Genomic DNA, 15,379 nt, shown 5'->3' with positions numbered 1-15,379 from the left:
TCTTTTAAAATAAATACAGTTTAAAAAATATTTGTTGAGTGTTATTAATGTGATACATATTCCCTCTATTGGCCTGTTCCTATCTTTCTATTTATTTTCCCACATCATTAAACAGATTTTTTTTTTTTTTTTGGTTCTTTAAAATAAATGATTCCCTCTCATTTTTCCATGTTACTTTTTCTCACAGCATACTAACATTGATTTCAGCTTTGATTATGATCATCTTTCTATGCTATGCTGGTTGCTAAACAATAGCCCATTCATTGAGGGCTTAAGCTTCTCCTGTTTTCAACTATATGTCTTTGCTGATTTTTTATTGTAATACGAGTTTTTTAGCCTGTTACATTAACGGGTGCTAGAATAGATGTGTAGACTTAGGCATTTCTTTCTTTCTTTCTCTGTGCCTGTCTGTCTTCCCTTCTCCTTTACTTTTACCTCCCCCATGTCCAGCAGCACCCCTTCCCTGCTCCCCCTGTCCAGCAGTAGCCCTTCTCCATTCTGTTTACCCCTTTCCTGATCCCAGTGTCCAGTAGTATCCCTTCTCCCTGACCTGCTCACTGTCCAGCATCCGCTAGGCCGGGCAGCCTCGGGGCTTTAGCTAGGCCAGCCCACTTCGCATTATCGAAGTGGGCCGGCCTAGCGAATGCCCCGCGACTGCTGCCGCTGCTGGTCCGGGGGTGAGAAGGAGAGGCGGCGTCAGAAGTCAGCTGGCGTCAGAGATGGGGGCAGGAACATTGCTGGGAAAACCGCCACACGCTCCTACTGCGCATGCGGCGACACGGAGCCACGGATCAGGGACGCACGAAGTTTCAACTGCGCATGCGCACTAAGGGTTTTATTATAGCGGATACACATTTTTAATATGGTTTAATGTAAACCACTATGAATCCTCTTGGGGCCATGTGGGGGAATGTCAAATGCCAATAAAAGACAAAGATGATACTGTAATGCCTGTAAAGCACCTTCCCTTTTAACAGAATGGAGCTAGACTGGGTATTATTAGGTTGGTAGCACTATAGCAGTGGCCCGCAAAGTTTCTGAAGCTGCGGCACATGAAACTCAGTGCCGCAGCTGGAGGGCATCCGGAAATGTGTGGATGTCACGTGGATGTGAGGGGTGCTGGAGAAGGAGAGGCACCAACGCCAGCTGAATGCCTACAGGATGTGCCTTTTGCCGCGAGAGGCATGTCCTGTAAGCAGTGAGCCGGCGTCTTATGGCATATCCGGAATCTCGTTGCGGCACACAGTTTGCGATACACTGCACTATAGAAATAGTAAATACTAGTAGTAGATTACTGAAGAAAATAGCTTTCACTTGGCATGAAAACGAGAATGCAAGGGGATGTTAATGCCTCCTGCCACTCGGAGTTTGCTTCTTCATGCTTTCACTCAGCAGGAAAGGCTTTTTTTTTTTTTTAATCTTCATTTTTTGGTATAATAACCAATTTTAGTCTGCTGTATGTACGCATATTGGTGAGTGAGATCTACTTAAATGTTAATTGTTAGTTCTGCATCACATTTCCTTGTCTAAATGTAAAAGATTAAGTAGTACATGAATTTATCAGCCCAGGCAGATCTTGTTCGGTGCTCAGTTGGTACTCTAGCCATTAATTTGTAAGAAGAATTAATTGCCTCGAACTCTAAGAATCCAAAGGTTGTTTCACAGTGGCTGTGCCAAGGACTGCATCACTTCTTGCTGATTTAGGTTTTTAATTATCTGTCATCTAGTGCCTGCAGCAACTCAGCTCTTATTGAAAAATAGGAAGCTATTAAAAATCCAAATTATCAATTCAAAGGCTTATTTCCAAAAGCCACTAAGTCCATTGTAGTTGCATCGGAGAAACATCAATTTTTCTTGTAAACATAAATACATGCATGCAAAAAACTAAAACATGATAATTATAAGTATTGTTTAAAATCTTGCATGACATTTGTGTTATGTTAAAAAAAAAATGTTTAATTTTAGAAGAACCTAGGCATTTCATTCTATGCCAATCTTCGCATAAATTTTGAAGCTGACCCCTTCTTTTACTAAGGTGCGCTAACCGATTAGCGTGCACTAAACGCTAATGCGTGCATGTTAGTTTATGGACGCGTTAGCATTTAGCGCGTGCTAATCAGTTAGTTCACCTTAGTAAAAGAGGGGGTGAATCATCGGGGGTGGAATTCATCAATGGGCACTTATCATGTTAGCACACACTAAACGCTAAGAATGCCCATTGGGTCTTATCCGCCAGTCTACCGTGAGAACTGATAGTTCGCCATTACTAAGATAAGTAAATTTAAGAATTGGAGGAATGATATAAAATTTAAATTAAATAGACCGGTGAGGAGTGCACCACTTGCATCTCCCCATTATTACACTTCGGTGGGACGGAGGAGTGGTGGTTCTGAGGTCTATTAAACAGACTATAAAATTATTGAAAACATTTATAAAGGTGACATAAGATGTTTACTGAGTACCTTAGAAACCATTTATTTACATATTGAGCATTGATTGGTCTAAGGTAATATTACATTACATTACATTACATTAGGGATTTCTATTCCGCCATTTTCAGTTGGAACAGACATTATATTTCTATGGGCGTCTTTGGCGTTTAGCTCATGCTAATCATTAGAACCCGTTGATGAATTTCCCCTTAGTAGTCCTTTTACTAAGCTGCAGTAATCACTGATGCATGCTTACTGCAATAAAAACAGTCTTAACTGCAGGGCCATCCCACGGTAATTTTGTGATTGGAGTGTGCTTCCCACGTACTAAAAAATAGATTTTTATTTTTTATTTTTTTTAGTTCTGGGGTGGGTTAGGGGCAACTTGCAGGGAGGAAGACTTAGGAGTAATGTTAGGAAATTATTTTTCACGGAGAGGGTGGTGGATGCCTGGAATGCCCTCCTGATGGAAGTGGTGGAGAGGAAAACGGTGATGGAATTCAAAAAAGCATGGGATAAGCATAAAGGATCTCTAATTAGAAAACAAATGGTATAAATTAAAGAACTAAGGCCAGTATTGGATAGACTTGTACAGTTTGTGTCCCATATATGGTGATTCGGTATAGGTTGGGCTGGAGAGGACATCAATGGGAACTCCACTAACTTGGAACAAGAGGACATTACTGGCCAGACTTTACAGTACATATCCTGCAAACAATAGAATGGTTAGATAGGCTGGAGTGAGCTTAGATGGCAAATTCAGCAGTTGGAACCTAGAACAATACCAGGTGGACTTTAGTCTGGGCCCAGAAATATAAAAAAAGAGATAAGTTAATTTAATCATGTATTTTTAATAAGAATCTCAAATGGGCAGACTGGATGGATCATTGAGATCTTTATCTGCCATCATTTATTATGTTATTATGTTCAGCACTAATCAATTAGCATGTGATTAACCCACGAGCCCATACCACCTACAAAATAGGGACTCACACACTAATGGCCACATAAGAACATCAGAATAGCCTTACTGGGTCAGACCAATGGTCCATCAAGCCCAGAAGCCCGTTCTCATGGTGGTCAATCCAGGTCCCTAGAACCTGGCCAAAACCCAAGGAGTAGCAACATTCCATGCTATCAATCCAGGGCAAGCAGTGGCTTCCCCCTTGTCTTTCTCAATAACAGACTATGGACTTTTCCTCCAAGAAATTCTCCAAACCTTTTTTAAAACCAGCTATTCTATCTGCTCTTACTACGACCTCTGGCAATGCGTTCCAGAACTTAACTATTCTCTGAGTGAAAAAATATTTCCTCCTATTGGTTTTAAAAGTATTTCCTTGTAACTTCATCGTGTATCCCCTAGTCTTGCTAATGGGAAAATTAGTGAATGGCCATTAATTCAAAAAAATAGACAAAACAGCCATTTTACCCATGTGGTAAAAATGACCTTATCATACAGTAATGACAGAGATAAGGATACGCTAAGGCCACTTTAAATTGCAGTTTGATGGAAGGGCCCCATATCCCCTAATTCTATAAAAAGCACTGAAAATTGGGCACAAACCCAATTTGCACACGCAATTTCATTGAATAAGAAGTTAATTAGCGCTAAGTATTGGTGTTTTGTCAAGCAATTGTAGGCACTAATTAGAATTAATTACAAGTTATGTACATAAGTTCATGAGTCAAAAAGGGAGGGGGGGCACAGAAATGAGAAGGTCATAGGTAGATCGAGGGCATTCTTTTAAGTTACAATCATAGTTATAGAATAAGGGCATCCGTGCCTAAATGTAGGCACGGGCATTTTCATCACATTTTTGTGCAAATGGCCATACCTAAAGTTACAATCTTATAACAAGCAGTCATCCAATTTTGAGATCTTCTTTACTGAGCCTCAGCCCCACCACTCCATCTCCTCAAATAGCTTTCATAGCGGTGAGCTTTATGTGGTATTATTGTCACTGGCTCACTATTAATTTACATTCTATTCAACCAATTTTTTCTAAAGTGCACCATGCTTTGTGCTACAACGTCTCAGAAACTCATTTAAAGTGCTTAGTGCTTATTCACATTATATTAAATTTCATACTCCAATAAATAAATTGATAAATAAACTTAGCTTTAGTAGAAAATTTTCTTTTTAGAATAAATTCATAAATCATTCATTGTTTTTAAGCTCGGTTCGGGAGGGTTGGACCCGACATGTTTCGCATATCGCTTTTTCAAGAGTCCTCCCTAAAAAACAAACAGAACACATCAGTACTTGTAACCCATCTACCCAAACTAGAACAAACAAGCCCCCAAGCACCTAACAGCCATTAAGAAACAACTATAAATTTCTTACCACAACCACCGGTATCATCCACCCCAGTTAATTTTTCAAAGTAAAGATGGCCGCGGCATTTTTTTTAATGACGTATTTATGTAAATTTTAAGTTAAACCAACTACATTCCCCTGCCTACTATTGGTCAGAGATCAACCAATCAGAGAACTCCATTCAACTTCAGCATAGTTTATTGTATAATACTTTTTTATTGCTACTACTATTTATCACTTCTATAGCACTGAAAGGCATACGCAGTGCTGTACATTTGACATTTAATAGACGGTCCCTGCTCGAAAGAGGTTACAATCTAACCTGGATAGACAGACATGACTTATAGGATTGGGGATGGAGAAGGTAGGGTGTGAGGAGTTGGGAGTTGAAAACAGTCTCAAAGAGGTGGGCTTTCAACTTGGCCTTGAATACTTCCACAGATGGAGCCCACCGTAAGAATTTGGGCAGTTTGTTCCAAGCATACGATGCAGCAAGATATTAGGGACAGAGTCTGGAGTTGGCAGAGGAGGAAAATGGCACAGATAGAAGGGACTTACCAGCTGAGCAGAGCTCGCAGAGGAGATCATAAGAGTAGATAAGTGAGGAAAGATAGTGGGGGGGCAGCCGAGTGAGTGCATTTGTAGGTCAGTAAGAGGAGTACGATTTGTATTCAGAAACAGATGGGAAGCCAGTGAAGTGTCTTTAGGAGAGGGGTAATGTGAGTACACTTCTCCCTCCGTATTCACTGTGAGAGGGGATTAACAGACCCACGAATACAGAAAAACCGCAAATAACTTTTTCATAGGTTCGCTGTTTTCTATTAAAAACCATCATGAATATGGTGAAACCGCAAATAACATGGTGAGAGACCTGGCCTGTTCCTGAAGGAGAGGCAAAGTACGGTGAAGAAAGTGCTGGGAATCGGCGATTTTCTCTGTAAACTCTTGGAATTGGCAATTTCTCTATGCAAGCTGATGTAATGGGGGGGGGAGGAGCCAGCAAGCTAAAAACCACAAATAATCGAAACCGCGAATGCTGATACCGCGAATACGAAGGGAGAAGTGTATAGCAGCGCTCATGGAATGAATCGTGCAGCCGAATTCTGGATGGATTAAAGGGCGGAATGATGGCAGAGTGGAAGACCTGAGAGTAACGAGTTGCAGTGATCTAGGCCCGATGTGATAAGAGCATGGATAAGGGTTTTGTTAGTGTGCTCGGAGAGGAAGGGTTAGATTTTGGTGATATTATAGAGGAAGAAGCAGCAGATTTTAGCAATATGTTGAATCTGGGCAGAGAAGGAGAGAGAAGAGTCAAAGATGACCCTGAGATTGTTTTACCATAATGGGGTCCTTTTACTGAGGCACGCTAACCATTTTAGTGCGCGCTAATCGATTTAGTGCATGCTAAAGAGAGAGCTCTAAATGCTAAGGCGCCCAGTATATTCTGTGGGCACCTTAGCATTTAGCATGTGCTAAATCGATTAGTGCGTCTTAGTAAAAGGACCCTAATGTGTTAGATGCAAAATTTTAAAAAATATTATACTGAAGTAAAAACTGCAAAATATTTTTCTATTGCCTGCTTATCCAAATATGACAAAGCTGGCATACCACATTATTGGCTAATGCATGGCATGCTACCTCGTATGTTACAGCCACTAGTTTTGGAATTAACATTCACCTGGATTTGGCTGATTTTGGAAACAAATCTTTTTTTTAAAAAAAAAAATTTATTATTTATTTATAAATTTTCATTCATTATATCAAGCAAAAAACACTTGTACAGAAAAGAGCAACATAGTCTAATTCATATCAAGGAAAAATAAAGAAGAAAATAGACTAATTATTCTCAAGTCTACCATTTGGATCCAAGATTGCAGAGAGTAGAGTATTTAAGGAAATTATTAGGATACCTAGAAAAAAGCAACATCGATCATCTAACGCCTGAAAACAGAGAAATTAATTCCTAAGAGCTCAAAACTTCATACTCTTTCAAGGCGTTTCGTGGACAGAAAAACAGTTAGGTGAGAAGGGTTAAAGAAAACATATTTCAGTGATTAATATCTGACTACACATTCCCATGGATATCTTAAATAAAAAAATGTTCCACCAAGAAGAGTAACTCCTGGGGCTCCTTTTATGAAGCCGCGCTAGCGGGTTTAATGCGCGTGACTTTTCATCACGCGCTGGCCGAAAAACTACTGTCTGCTCAAGAGACGGTAGCGGCTAGCGCGTCCGGCGGTTTAGCGTGCGCCATTACGCGCGTTAAACCGCTAACGCGCCTTCGTAAAAGGAGCCCCTAAGTTTCAAAAGCAAAAACTGAGAAACATCTGGAACTATCTGGATCTTAAAGCCCCAAAATTCTTTCTGTTTGTAAAGAACATTTTTAAGATCCACATCTTATCTGGTAAAAGTGCTACCAAAGCCACTAATGGCTGAAGGCGAATGACAAACACATTTTTCATCTCAACAATTAATTACACTGGTAGATAATGATATTCTTTCTCCGTTTGAAAGTGGGCTTAACGAAATAAGCCCTTCAATTGTGTTATGCCTTTACTGGTCCCATCGTTACTTAATATCGCAAATTCAGTAAAAATGAAATGATTTCCAGAACAGAATGAAATATCAAAATGTGAATAGCATAAGAGGTTACTCTAAGGAATAAGGCTGCCGGGTTGTGAAATATTAATTATACCCTCTTGCTCAGAAGGGCAAGATATCTACTCAGACCACTTAATGGGACATATACCAAGGGTGAGATGATTGAATGGCAGGTTTGCTCAGTAGATAGGAATACCTAAAATAATTAAAAATAAAAAAAAATATTAGGGAAGTGCCCAGGGAGTAATAGTTTGATTTATATGAGCAGCAAAGTGAATTTACATCTCATTCAGGCCTGCAAGGCTAGATAAAAAATATATCTAAGAGAATGAACTTTTAGAAACCGTGAATAAACTAAAAAATTATGGGCTCCTTTTGCTAAAGCGCGTTAACTGATTTAGCGCGCACTAACGATTAGTGTGCGCTAAATGTTAACGCACCTATTATATTATAATCCCAACCCAATATCCAACACAGTCTATACATTTAATACTCTCTAACATTCTTATATTTACCAAATGTTATCTAAAATCCCCACAATTCACACTATTCCTATCTCCTAAAGACTTCTTCTTCTCGTTGGTAACTCTTTTTACCCGACATTTTCATTACCTTAAAAATTTTATGTCATCGCTTTTTTTATTCCTTCAAATTTTGAATGTAATTCTTGTTTTAGTTTGGATGTAATCCGCCTTGAACCGCAAGGTAATGGCGGAATAGAAATCTCTAATGTAATGTAATATTCTATGGACGCATTAGCATTTAACGCGCCTTAGTAAAAGGACCCCTATATGAAGAATAAGGTGAAAAAGGATTTTAGATACATTCAGGATGTCTGCTCAGAAATACACATTAGGCCTGATATTCAGACCATGGAAGGTTTGCCTGCCCTAGTCTCGCGGTCAGCAGTGAACCCAGATATTAAACAACGGGCTGTTTCCAGTGGCTAGCTATTTGAATGTTTTCACAGCTATAACTTAGGGCTCCTTTTACTAAGCTGTGCTAGCGGTCTTAGCGTGCGCTGAATTGCCGCGCACGCTAGACTCTAGCACTACCATTGAGCTGGCGTTAGTTCTTGGCGCGGGGGCAGCGCGCGCTGAAAAACGCTACCGCAGCTTAGTAAAAGGAGCCCTTAACTAGTTAAGCCAGTATTCAGCACTGATTGGTAAGTTATAACAGGCAAAGATAGGACTGCTATTCAGGTGGTGTCACTTGCCTGCTAATCTTAGTCGGTCAGCACTGAATGTTGCCGGTTTTCACGCAATATAGCTGGTTAACTTTTAGCTACTAACTGCAAATATTCAGCAGAGATAACTGATTATCTCGCACTGAATATTCACAGTTAGCCGGTTAAGCGCTATTTAACAAGTCAGTAGCCATTCCTGGCTGGTTAAATGACTTTGAATATAGGGGGAATTATAAATGAAGTATGATCAAATGTGTGGAATTCATTGAGATGCAAGTGCTAATGAATTTCCTTAACAGTATGCTCAGTTTTTCTCATGCAAGAAAACTGTTTGGGAATAGAAGCTTATCTAGCCAGTGCTGCTGAGGTTTTAAAATTACTTATTTTTCTTCTGTGTTCTGCTTGTTTCTCTTGTTGTCTCATAATAAAAATGATTTTTTTTTTTTTAAAAAAAATTAATGTAAGAGCCCTGCTCGATCCTTATGTATGGAAACTTGCAAAAGCAGGTTGGGGAGAGAATGCAATGTACATATGGCACGGATTGTGTATGAAATGAGCAAGGCACAGCTCTGGATTTAAAAAAGCAACATTGTTCCAGTCCTCATGTTTTTCACAGGCCTGCATTCATATCTCATTCTTGTTGTTTGCAGGAGAGGCAGATGTGAACCAAAACAATGGGACCTCCTCAAAGAGCACAGCGGTGACAGACTCCACGGGCACAGCAGACTCGAAGAATGCCTGGACAGAAGCCAACCCAGCTGCCTCTTCAGCTCGCCCCCACTTGACCCGCCTCTTTTCCCGAGATGCACCGGGGAGAGAAGACAACACCTTCAAAGATCGGCCCTCGGAGTCAGATGAGCTTCAAACCATCCCTGAAGACAGCGGAGCAACTTGTGAGGACTCTGATTTGATGGCATCACAGAAACACTCCGGTTACAGGCACGGAGCAAAGCAAATGGCAAGTGCGAGCACCTCGGATCACTCTAGGCATGGCTACGGAGCCCACGGGAGGCACAGAGACTCAGGTCTACTTGACTCACTGGGCAGATTCTTTGGAGGTGAACGAGAACGAGAACGTCACAGGAGGGGATCTGGAAAGGTGAGCTTTGAGGAATAAAGACCAAAATAACTGCAAATAATAATAATAAAAACAAAGTGGGAAAGGGGGATGGGAAATTGGGGGGGGGAAAGGAACTAGGGATCCACCAGAAACCAAAGAATGGCTTAGCCAGAATGGAGGTGTTCCAGGCACTATTATAAAGCTTGGTGGTATTACGAAACCTGATGGCATAGTCAGCTGACTCTTTTGTTGGTGCATTCACTCTTCTGCTGGCTAGCATACAGAAGAGCATTCTAGGGTGTGATTCTGGAGACATTCCTGAAAGAAGTATTTCTTTTTAAATATGGTAATGGGTTGCTTCCATCTTTAGAATAAAGTTTTTGTCTCTTAAGTTTTTGTGAGAGTCTAGGGATGAGGCATTTACCCTGTCGACAATTGCTGTAGTGGAGAACTCCATTACTGTTCAAGTGCGAGATGCGCTTTAATTGCTGAGAGAAAGCAGCCATGTCCTAGAACTAGCGTTCTTTTCTTAAGCGTAAATGCTTGTACCATACATTCACTCACAGAACTACCTTTTTGTTACAGAATTTCTTTCATTTTTTTTTTTTTATAATTGTGATGGCACTCCTGTATTGCAAGAATGTTATCACCCCTTCTAAATGTTACAATTTGATTAGGGAATTATTTCCTTGACATACTGCTCCCCTCCCCCCCCCCCCCCAGCCCACCAAAACTGGGTCAGGACATAATTAAAACCAACATTTTCTTCAGCAGTATGGCTTACTAGTATAACATTATACATTTTCCCTGTATTTAAACTAGTTCAACTTCAGATAACTATTTAAGAGAATGGAATCTCTGTTTTAAGGAAATGAATTATTCTTTTTTGTATGGTAAGGTGAATAGCAGGGGTGGGCTGACAGTGATCTGGGCCCTCAGGCACTAAGGGTCATGGGCCCCTACCCACCTATCCCCTACTGCCATGGGCCCCTGGGGCTGCTCTGTTGTTCCAGGAGTGTTCCGTCATTGGACAAACAGTCATTGTCAGAACAGATTTCACTGCTCCAGAGTCATTCCCTAGCATATGCTCTCCTACACTTCTCTGCTCTATACTTTACAACTCCTCTCAGCAGCCCAAGAGTTTAACCTTGAAAAGCTCTAGGGTTTGAGATTCAGAGCTAGACTTGATTATCTGATGGGCTTAAAGCTCTATCCCTTGTCCACATAAAAAGCTGGAACACCTTAATGTTCTAGAATAAAACGCGCATTGTCTTGGAATGATTGTACATTTGGAATGCATCTCAAGCTCTTGGATTAACTGGAAATAAAATGAGCTCTGGTATACCTGCTTCTGATATCAGGCTCATCTGACATTTTTATTCTGCATTACAACTGCATGGTGTCTGTGAAAGCCATTTTTTTTTCTCTTGGCTGTCACTGCAACAAGCAGTACAAACTCTGACATATTCATTTAATAATGGACTAAAATAAGAAGTTCTCTGAGCCAGCAGCAATAAAAGAATCACAGGGTCTGCTGCTGATAGTATCCTGCTCCTGGGAGCAGTGCAAAGTAATATATTCTACCCACAAAGGAATAAGCAAGGAATTAAGAAATCTCATTTGCGGTAGTTCTTTATCTGGTGAAAATTGTAGCAGTGGGTGTGTGTGTTAATCATTTATGAAATAGTTCAGCTCCGAGTGGATTAACACGCCTTCACATGGGATTATTCAGTCATTCTGCTTTATTTTCAGTGCTTTGTAAAGTAAGTAGAATTTCTGAGCAAGATGGGACTTTTCCCTAGAAGAATTTAGGGAAAAGAGTCCTTTTTCCTTTAATACCACCCCCCAAAAAACTCCTAATTCTAGTTCTTTCCAGCCTTTTCTACAAAGGCTCTTAGTTGTTTTGTCTGTGTTGCCTAGATTGTAAGCTCTACAGGGCAGGGACCTTCTCTAATGTGTAATGGTACAGTCCTGCATATGTCTGTTAGTGCTAGAAAAATGAGAAGCACTACCAGAAGCAATAGAAAAATTGCACCTGCAGAACAATTAAAGAAAATGAAAAAAGATGTAATAAAGATGTGGTAAAATATATCGCCAACCTTTTAAAAAAAAAAAAAATTCTGTGGACTAAGGAAAGTGATTTGTATTCTAATAGAAGTGTTGAGGGAATGATAAATTAGAGCCATTCTCTGAGTGAACACCGAATCCCATTGTTTGTATGGCCTACTGCTGATCCCAGAAATGAGAATCTTTGGTAATAAGAAAAGAACAGATATCCTGAGGGATACTTTTAAGATAGTCTTCAGGTCAGGAAATATTCATCAAGTGCCATAGACACAGTATGCTTTCCAAGTAAATAGCATTTCAGGAATGATACGTGCAGTATTTCATATTATGAATTATTAATAATGTGTGTTAAGGGTGGATCGACAGTCTTAACTTAGGGGTTTTTGGGGGGGGTTGCCAAAAACATTTTTCCAGAGGCAGAAAATGGGGAAATGTCTTTGTGAGTCAGACTCTGCCAAGTACATTTTAAGACAACTTAATTTCTTAAGTAATTTACTGAAAAAAATTGTCCCCTTCGTATTATACTGGGAAAAGGAAGGGAGAGGGGATTTAATATGCTGCCTTTCTGTGGTATAAAGTAGTTTACATATTATATGCAGGTACTTTAGCTGTCCCTAGTGGGCTCACAATTTTTTTTTGGTACCTGTCTTTCTGCTAGCCTGCCTCTAGAACTTGGTCAAAGGACTATATGAGACTGACATTATTTTAAAGACATTATTTTATCCGACCTGCTTGCAGCATTGAGATTTTAAAGCAGTATTAAGTGCCAGACAGCAGTTCACAGCAACTGCATGAAGCATTCATTTGAACTGCAGTGTAACACTTGTTCTTTGTGCAAACCCTGAGAGCTGGCATTCAAGCAAAGTGGTATATATTTGTCATGGAGGCATATTCTTCTTGCAGCCAAGCTTGTACTGTCCACTATTCACAAAACAACAAAAAAGCCTTCCTCCCCCCCCTCAAAAAAAAAAAACAACAACAACCAACTGCCTTTGGTTTAACAGAGAAGGTATGGTGAGCTTTATAACCTCTTCTCATTAGGACACAATCAGGTTCTCCTGCTCTTCAGTATCTCGGGAGATAAAAATAGAAGATTGTTAAAATAATAAAAGTTCTCATCCTTAAATAAAAACAAATTTTCCAGCCCTTTGATTTGACCTTTAATTCTCATATAGAATGGAAGGTATGCCCATGATTCATAAGTAGACCTAAATAATGCATTGAAAGCGTTCTAAAAATAGCTCGCTTAAAAATCATAGCAAATTAGGTCTGACTTGATGCGGGAAATGCTCTGAAGGTTTTTCACAGTGTAACATGTCAGAAAATACGATAATTCCTTTGTGCCATGGTCCGTCCTTCATTGTCTGGTCGCATCTTCTCTTGGTATTGCTGGGTGATCAATCTTCCTCAATAAACAATCAGTTTATGGTACTTAACCCTGCTGCTTTTATTTTCTCTTGCACATGCTGTATGATCTACAATTTTGGTACAGTGCTCTTTTTTTTTATTGACATGCCTGAAATTAAATTTAGAAATGTTTTGATTTTTCTTTCAATTTGTAAATCATGTGCCATTTAGTTCTGAGCTGTGTGACAAGTGGTATTACAAACCTACTGGCAGTCTTAAATGCTGATATTTGTAAAGTTCAACCAGATATATGTATTGTATTATTAGTGAACCTCAGTATTGGTGAAAAGAGTATAAATGTCATAATATTCTAGAGGACACAGTAAACTTTAGCAACTTGATTTATGGATTGGATTTGAATTTTAGCTATAGTTACTTGCCTTTTCCAAATCCAGGCTCAAGGCAAGTAATTCACGGTTATTTCTCTACCCTGGTAGACTCACAATTTTGTTGTACCCAAGGCAGGGGGGGAAGTGGTTTGCTCAACAAGCGTCAGTAGAAGAACTGGGATTTGAACTTTGATAGCTCTGGCTTACAATCTGCTTCTCTAGCCATCAAGCTACTACTTCATTCCACCACGACTGAAGTGACGTTCCAAAGATTCTCTTATTTAACACACTATTTATATTTGTAGACTTTGGTAGTAAGTAGTCAGAAATCAGTCGTGGTTTGCAGTTGGTTAGTTCAACTAGAATTTTAAAAAAATACACAAAATTGATGGTGGTGGAAGCCCAACAATCAGAATACCTTTCGTTCTCAGGAATTCTATTTTCAGTTATGGTTGCTGCAGTTATATGGTATTTCCTGTTGTTGTGATGGAGTTTTTCTTTTAATATTAGGATGTCTTTTGTTCAAGGTTCTAACTTGATGGGTTTGGGGTCTTGTTCAACAGAGCCAATACTGTAAGTTTAAAAATCAAGTCCAATGCTGATCAGCCTATATATTGTACATGCTGTCTGGAAAAAATGGGATCCCTTATGTACTTTGCAATTGTTTAAACATTTAGGGGGGGAATTCATCGATGTGTGCTATTTTAGCATAGGGGCCAAGTTTATGCAATGAGACCTTGTGCTAAAATAGTATGACCTTAGAGGGGGGGAACCATTATACTAATGTATTTTCAAATTAATTCATTATTTATTTCCGCAAACACCTGAAAACCTGGCTTTTCTCAAAAAATGTAAGTCTCCCTCCAATTTAGGAATCAAGGAAACTCTTATATCTTGGCATCCCAAGTCCTCTAAATTTTCTTCACACTTCTACCTCTAACCCTCTGTTGTAGTTCCTTCCTATTTCTCCTACTGTAAACCGCGTCGAGCTCTACGAACGTGGAGATGATGCGGTATACAAACCTAAGGATTAGATTAGATTAGATAGCGGATGCTGCGGATGGGCAGACTGGATAGGCCATTTGTCCTTTATCTGCTATCATGTTTCTCTTTTTCTATAACCATAAAGCTCTATGACCTCACAATGCAGGTGTAAAGAGCCTTAGCCTATAGGAAGAGGAGATGCAAATGTTAAGAGCCTTAGCCAATAGGGAGAGGAGGAGATAGCACTTCTACCTCTAACCCTCTGTTGTAGTTCCTTCCTATTTCTCCTACTGTAAACTGCGTCGAGCTCTACAAACGTGGAGATGATGCGGTATACAAACCTAAGGATTAGATTAGATTTATGTTCAAAGTATCCTCCTTCAACCTTGACACATTCACAAAGTGCCACTGAGCTGTTGGCTCAGTGAATTCTGGGGTTTCATTAATTAAGAGCTTGATGTGCTGGAGCACCATCCAAAATAGATTGAATTTACTTAAGAACATAAGAATTGCCATACTGGGACAGACCGAAGGTCCATCAAGCCCAGTATCCTGTGCCAACCCAGGTCCCAAGTAGTAAAACAGATTTTATGCTGCTTATCCTAGGAATTAACAGTGGATTTCCCCAAGCCATCTCAATAATGACCTATGCACTTCTGTTTTAAGAAATTATCCAAGTCTTTTTTTTAAACTCCACCAAGCTGAGGTTTCTGCTTCAGTAGGACGTTTTTGAATTGTTTGGAAAAATATTGGGGGGGGTCCTCTTTTTTCCCAGACACCATGTATAATGCTCAGTAAGAATGTTAATAATTTACTGTGTCCTTTATTGATAACTTCTGTTACCAAAATTTCTTTGGGGAAGTGGGGAAAAGTCTGTCTTTGTGTTGTTCACTGCCTTTGTACTAATTTTGTATAAATAGTAATGTAAAAAATATAAACTTTGATGTATTTAATGGTACTTGCTTTATGGTGACTGTAACTTAATATGATTTTGTT

General features: G+C 39.6%; 1 protein-coding gene across 7 annotated transcripts in view; it reads left to right on the top strand.

Moving 5' to 3' along the window:
- The window catches only part of MBP (myelin basic protein), a 461,835-nt gene that overhangs the window by 374,970 nt on the left and 71,486 nt on the right, over positions 1 to 15,379 (top strand). For all 7 annotated transcript variants that reach the window (XM_033934384.1, XM_033934382.1, XM_033934381.1 and 4 more), the window contains one exon: positions 9,187 to 9,635. In XM_033934384.1, coding sequence (XP_033790275.1) covers positions 9,187 to 9,635 — 449 coding nt within the window. The remainder of the gene's footprint in view (positions 1 to 9,186; positions 9,636 to 15,379) is intronic.

The sequence above is a fragment of the Geotrypetes seraphini genome, chromosome 2 (genome assembly GCF_902459505.1).
Source record: "Geotrypetes seraphini chromosome 2, aGeoSer1.1, whole genome shotgun sequence".
Taxonomy (NCBI): Eukaryota; Metazoa; Chordata; class Amphibia; order Gymnophiona; family Dermophiidae; genus Geotrypetes; species Geotrypetes seraphini.
This window is presented reverse-complemented; position numbering and strand designations above follow the sequence as displayed.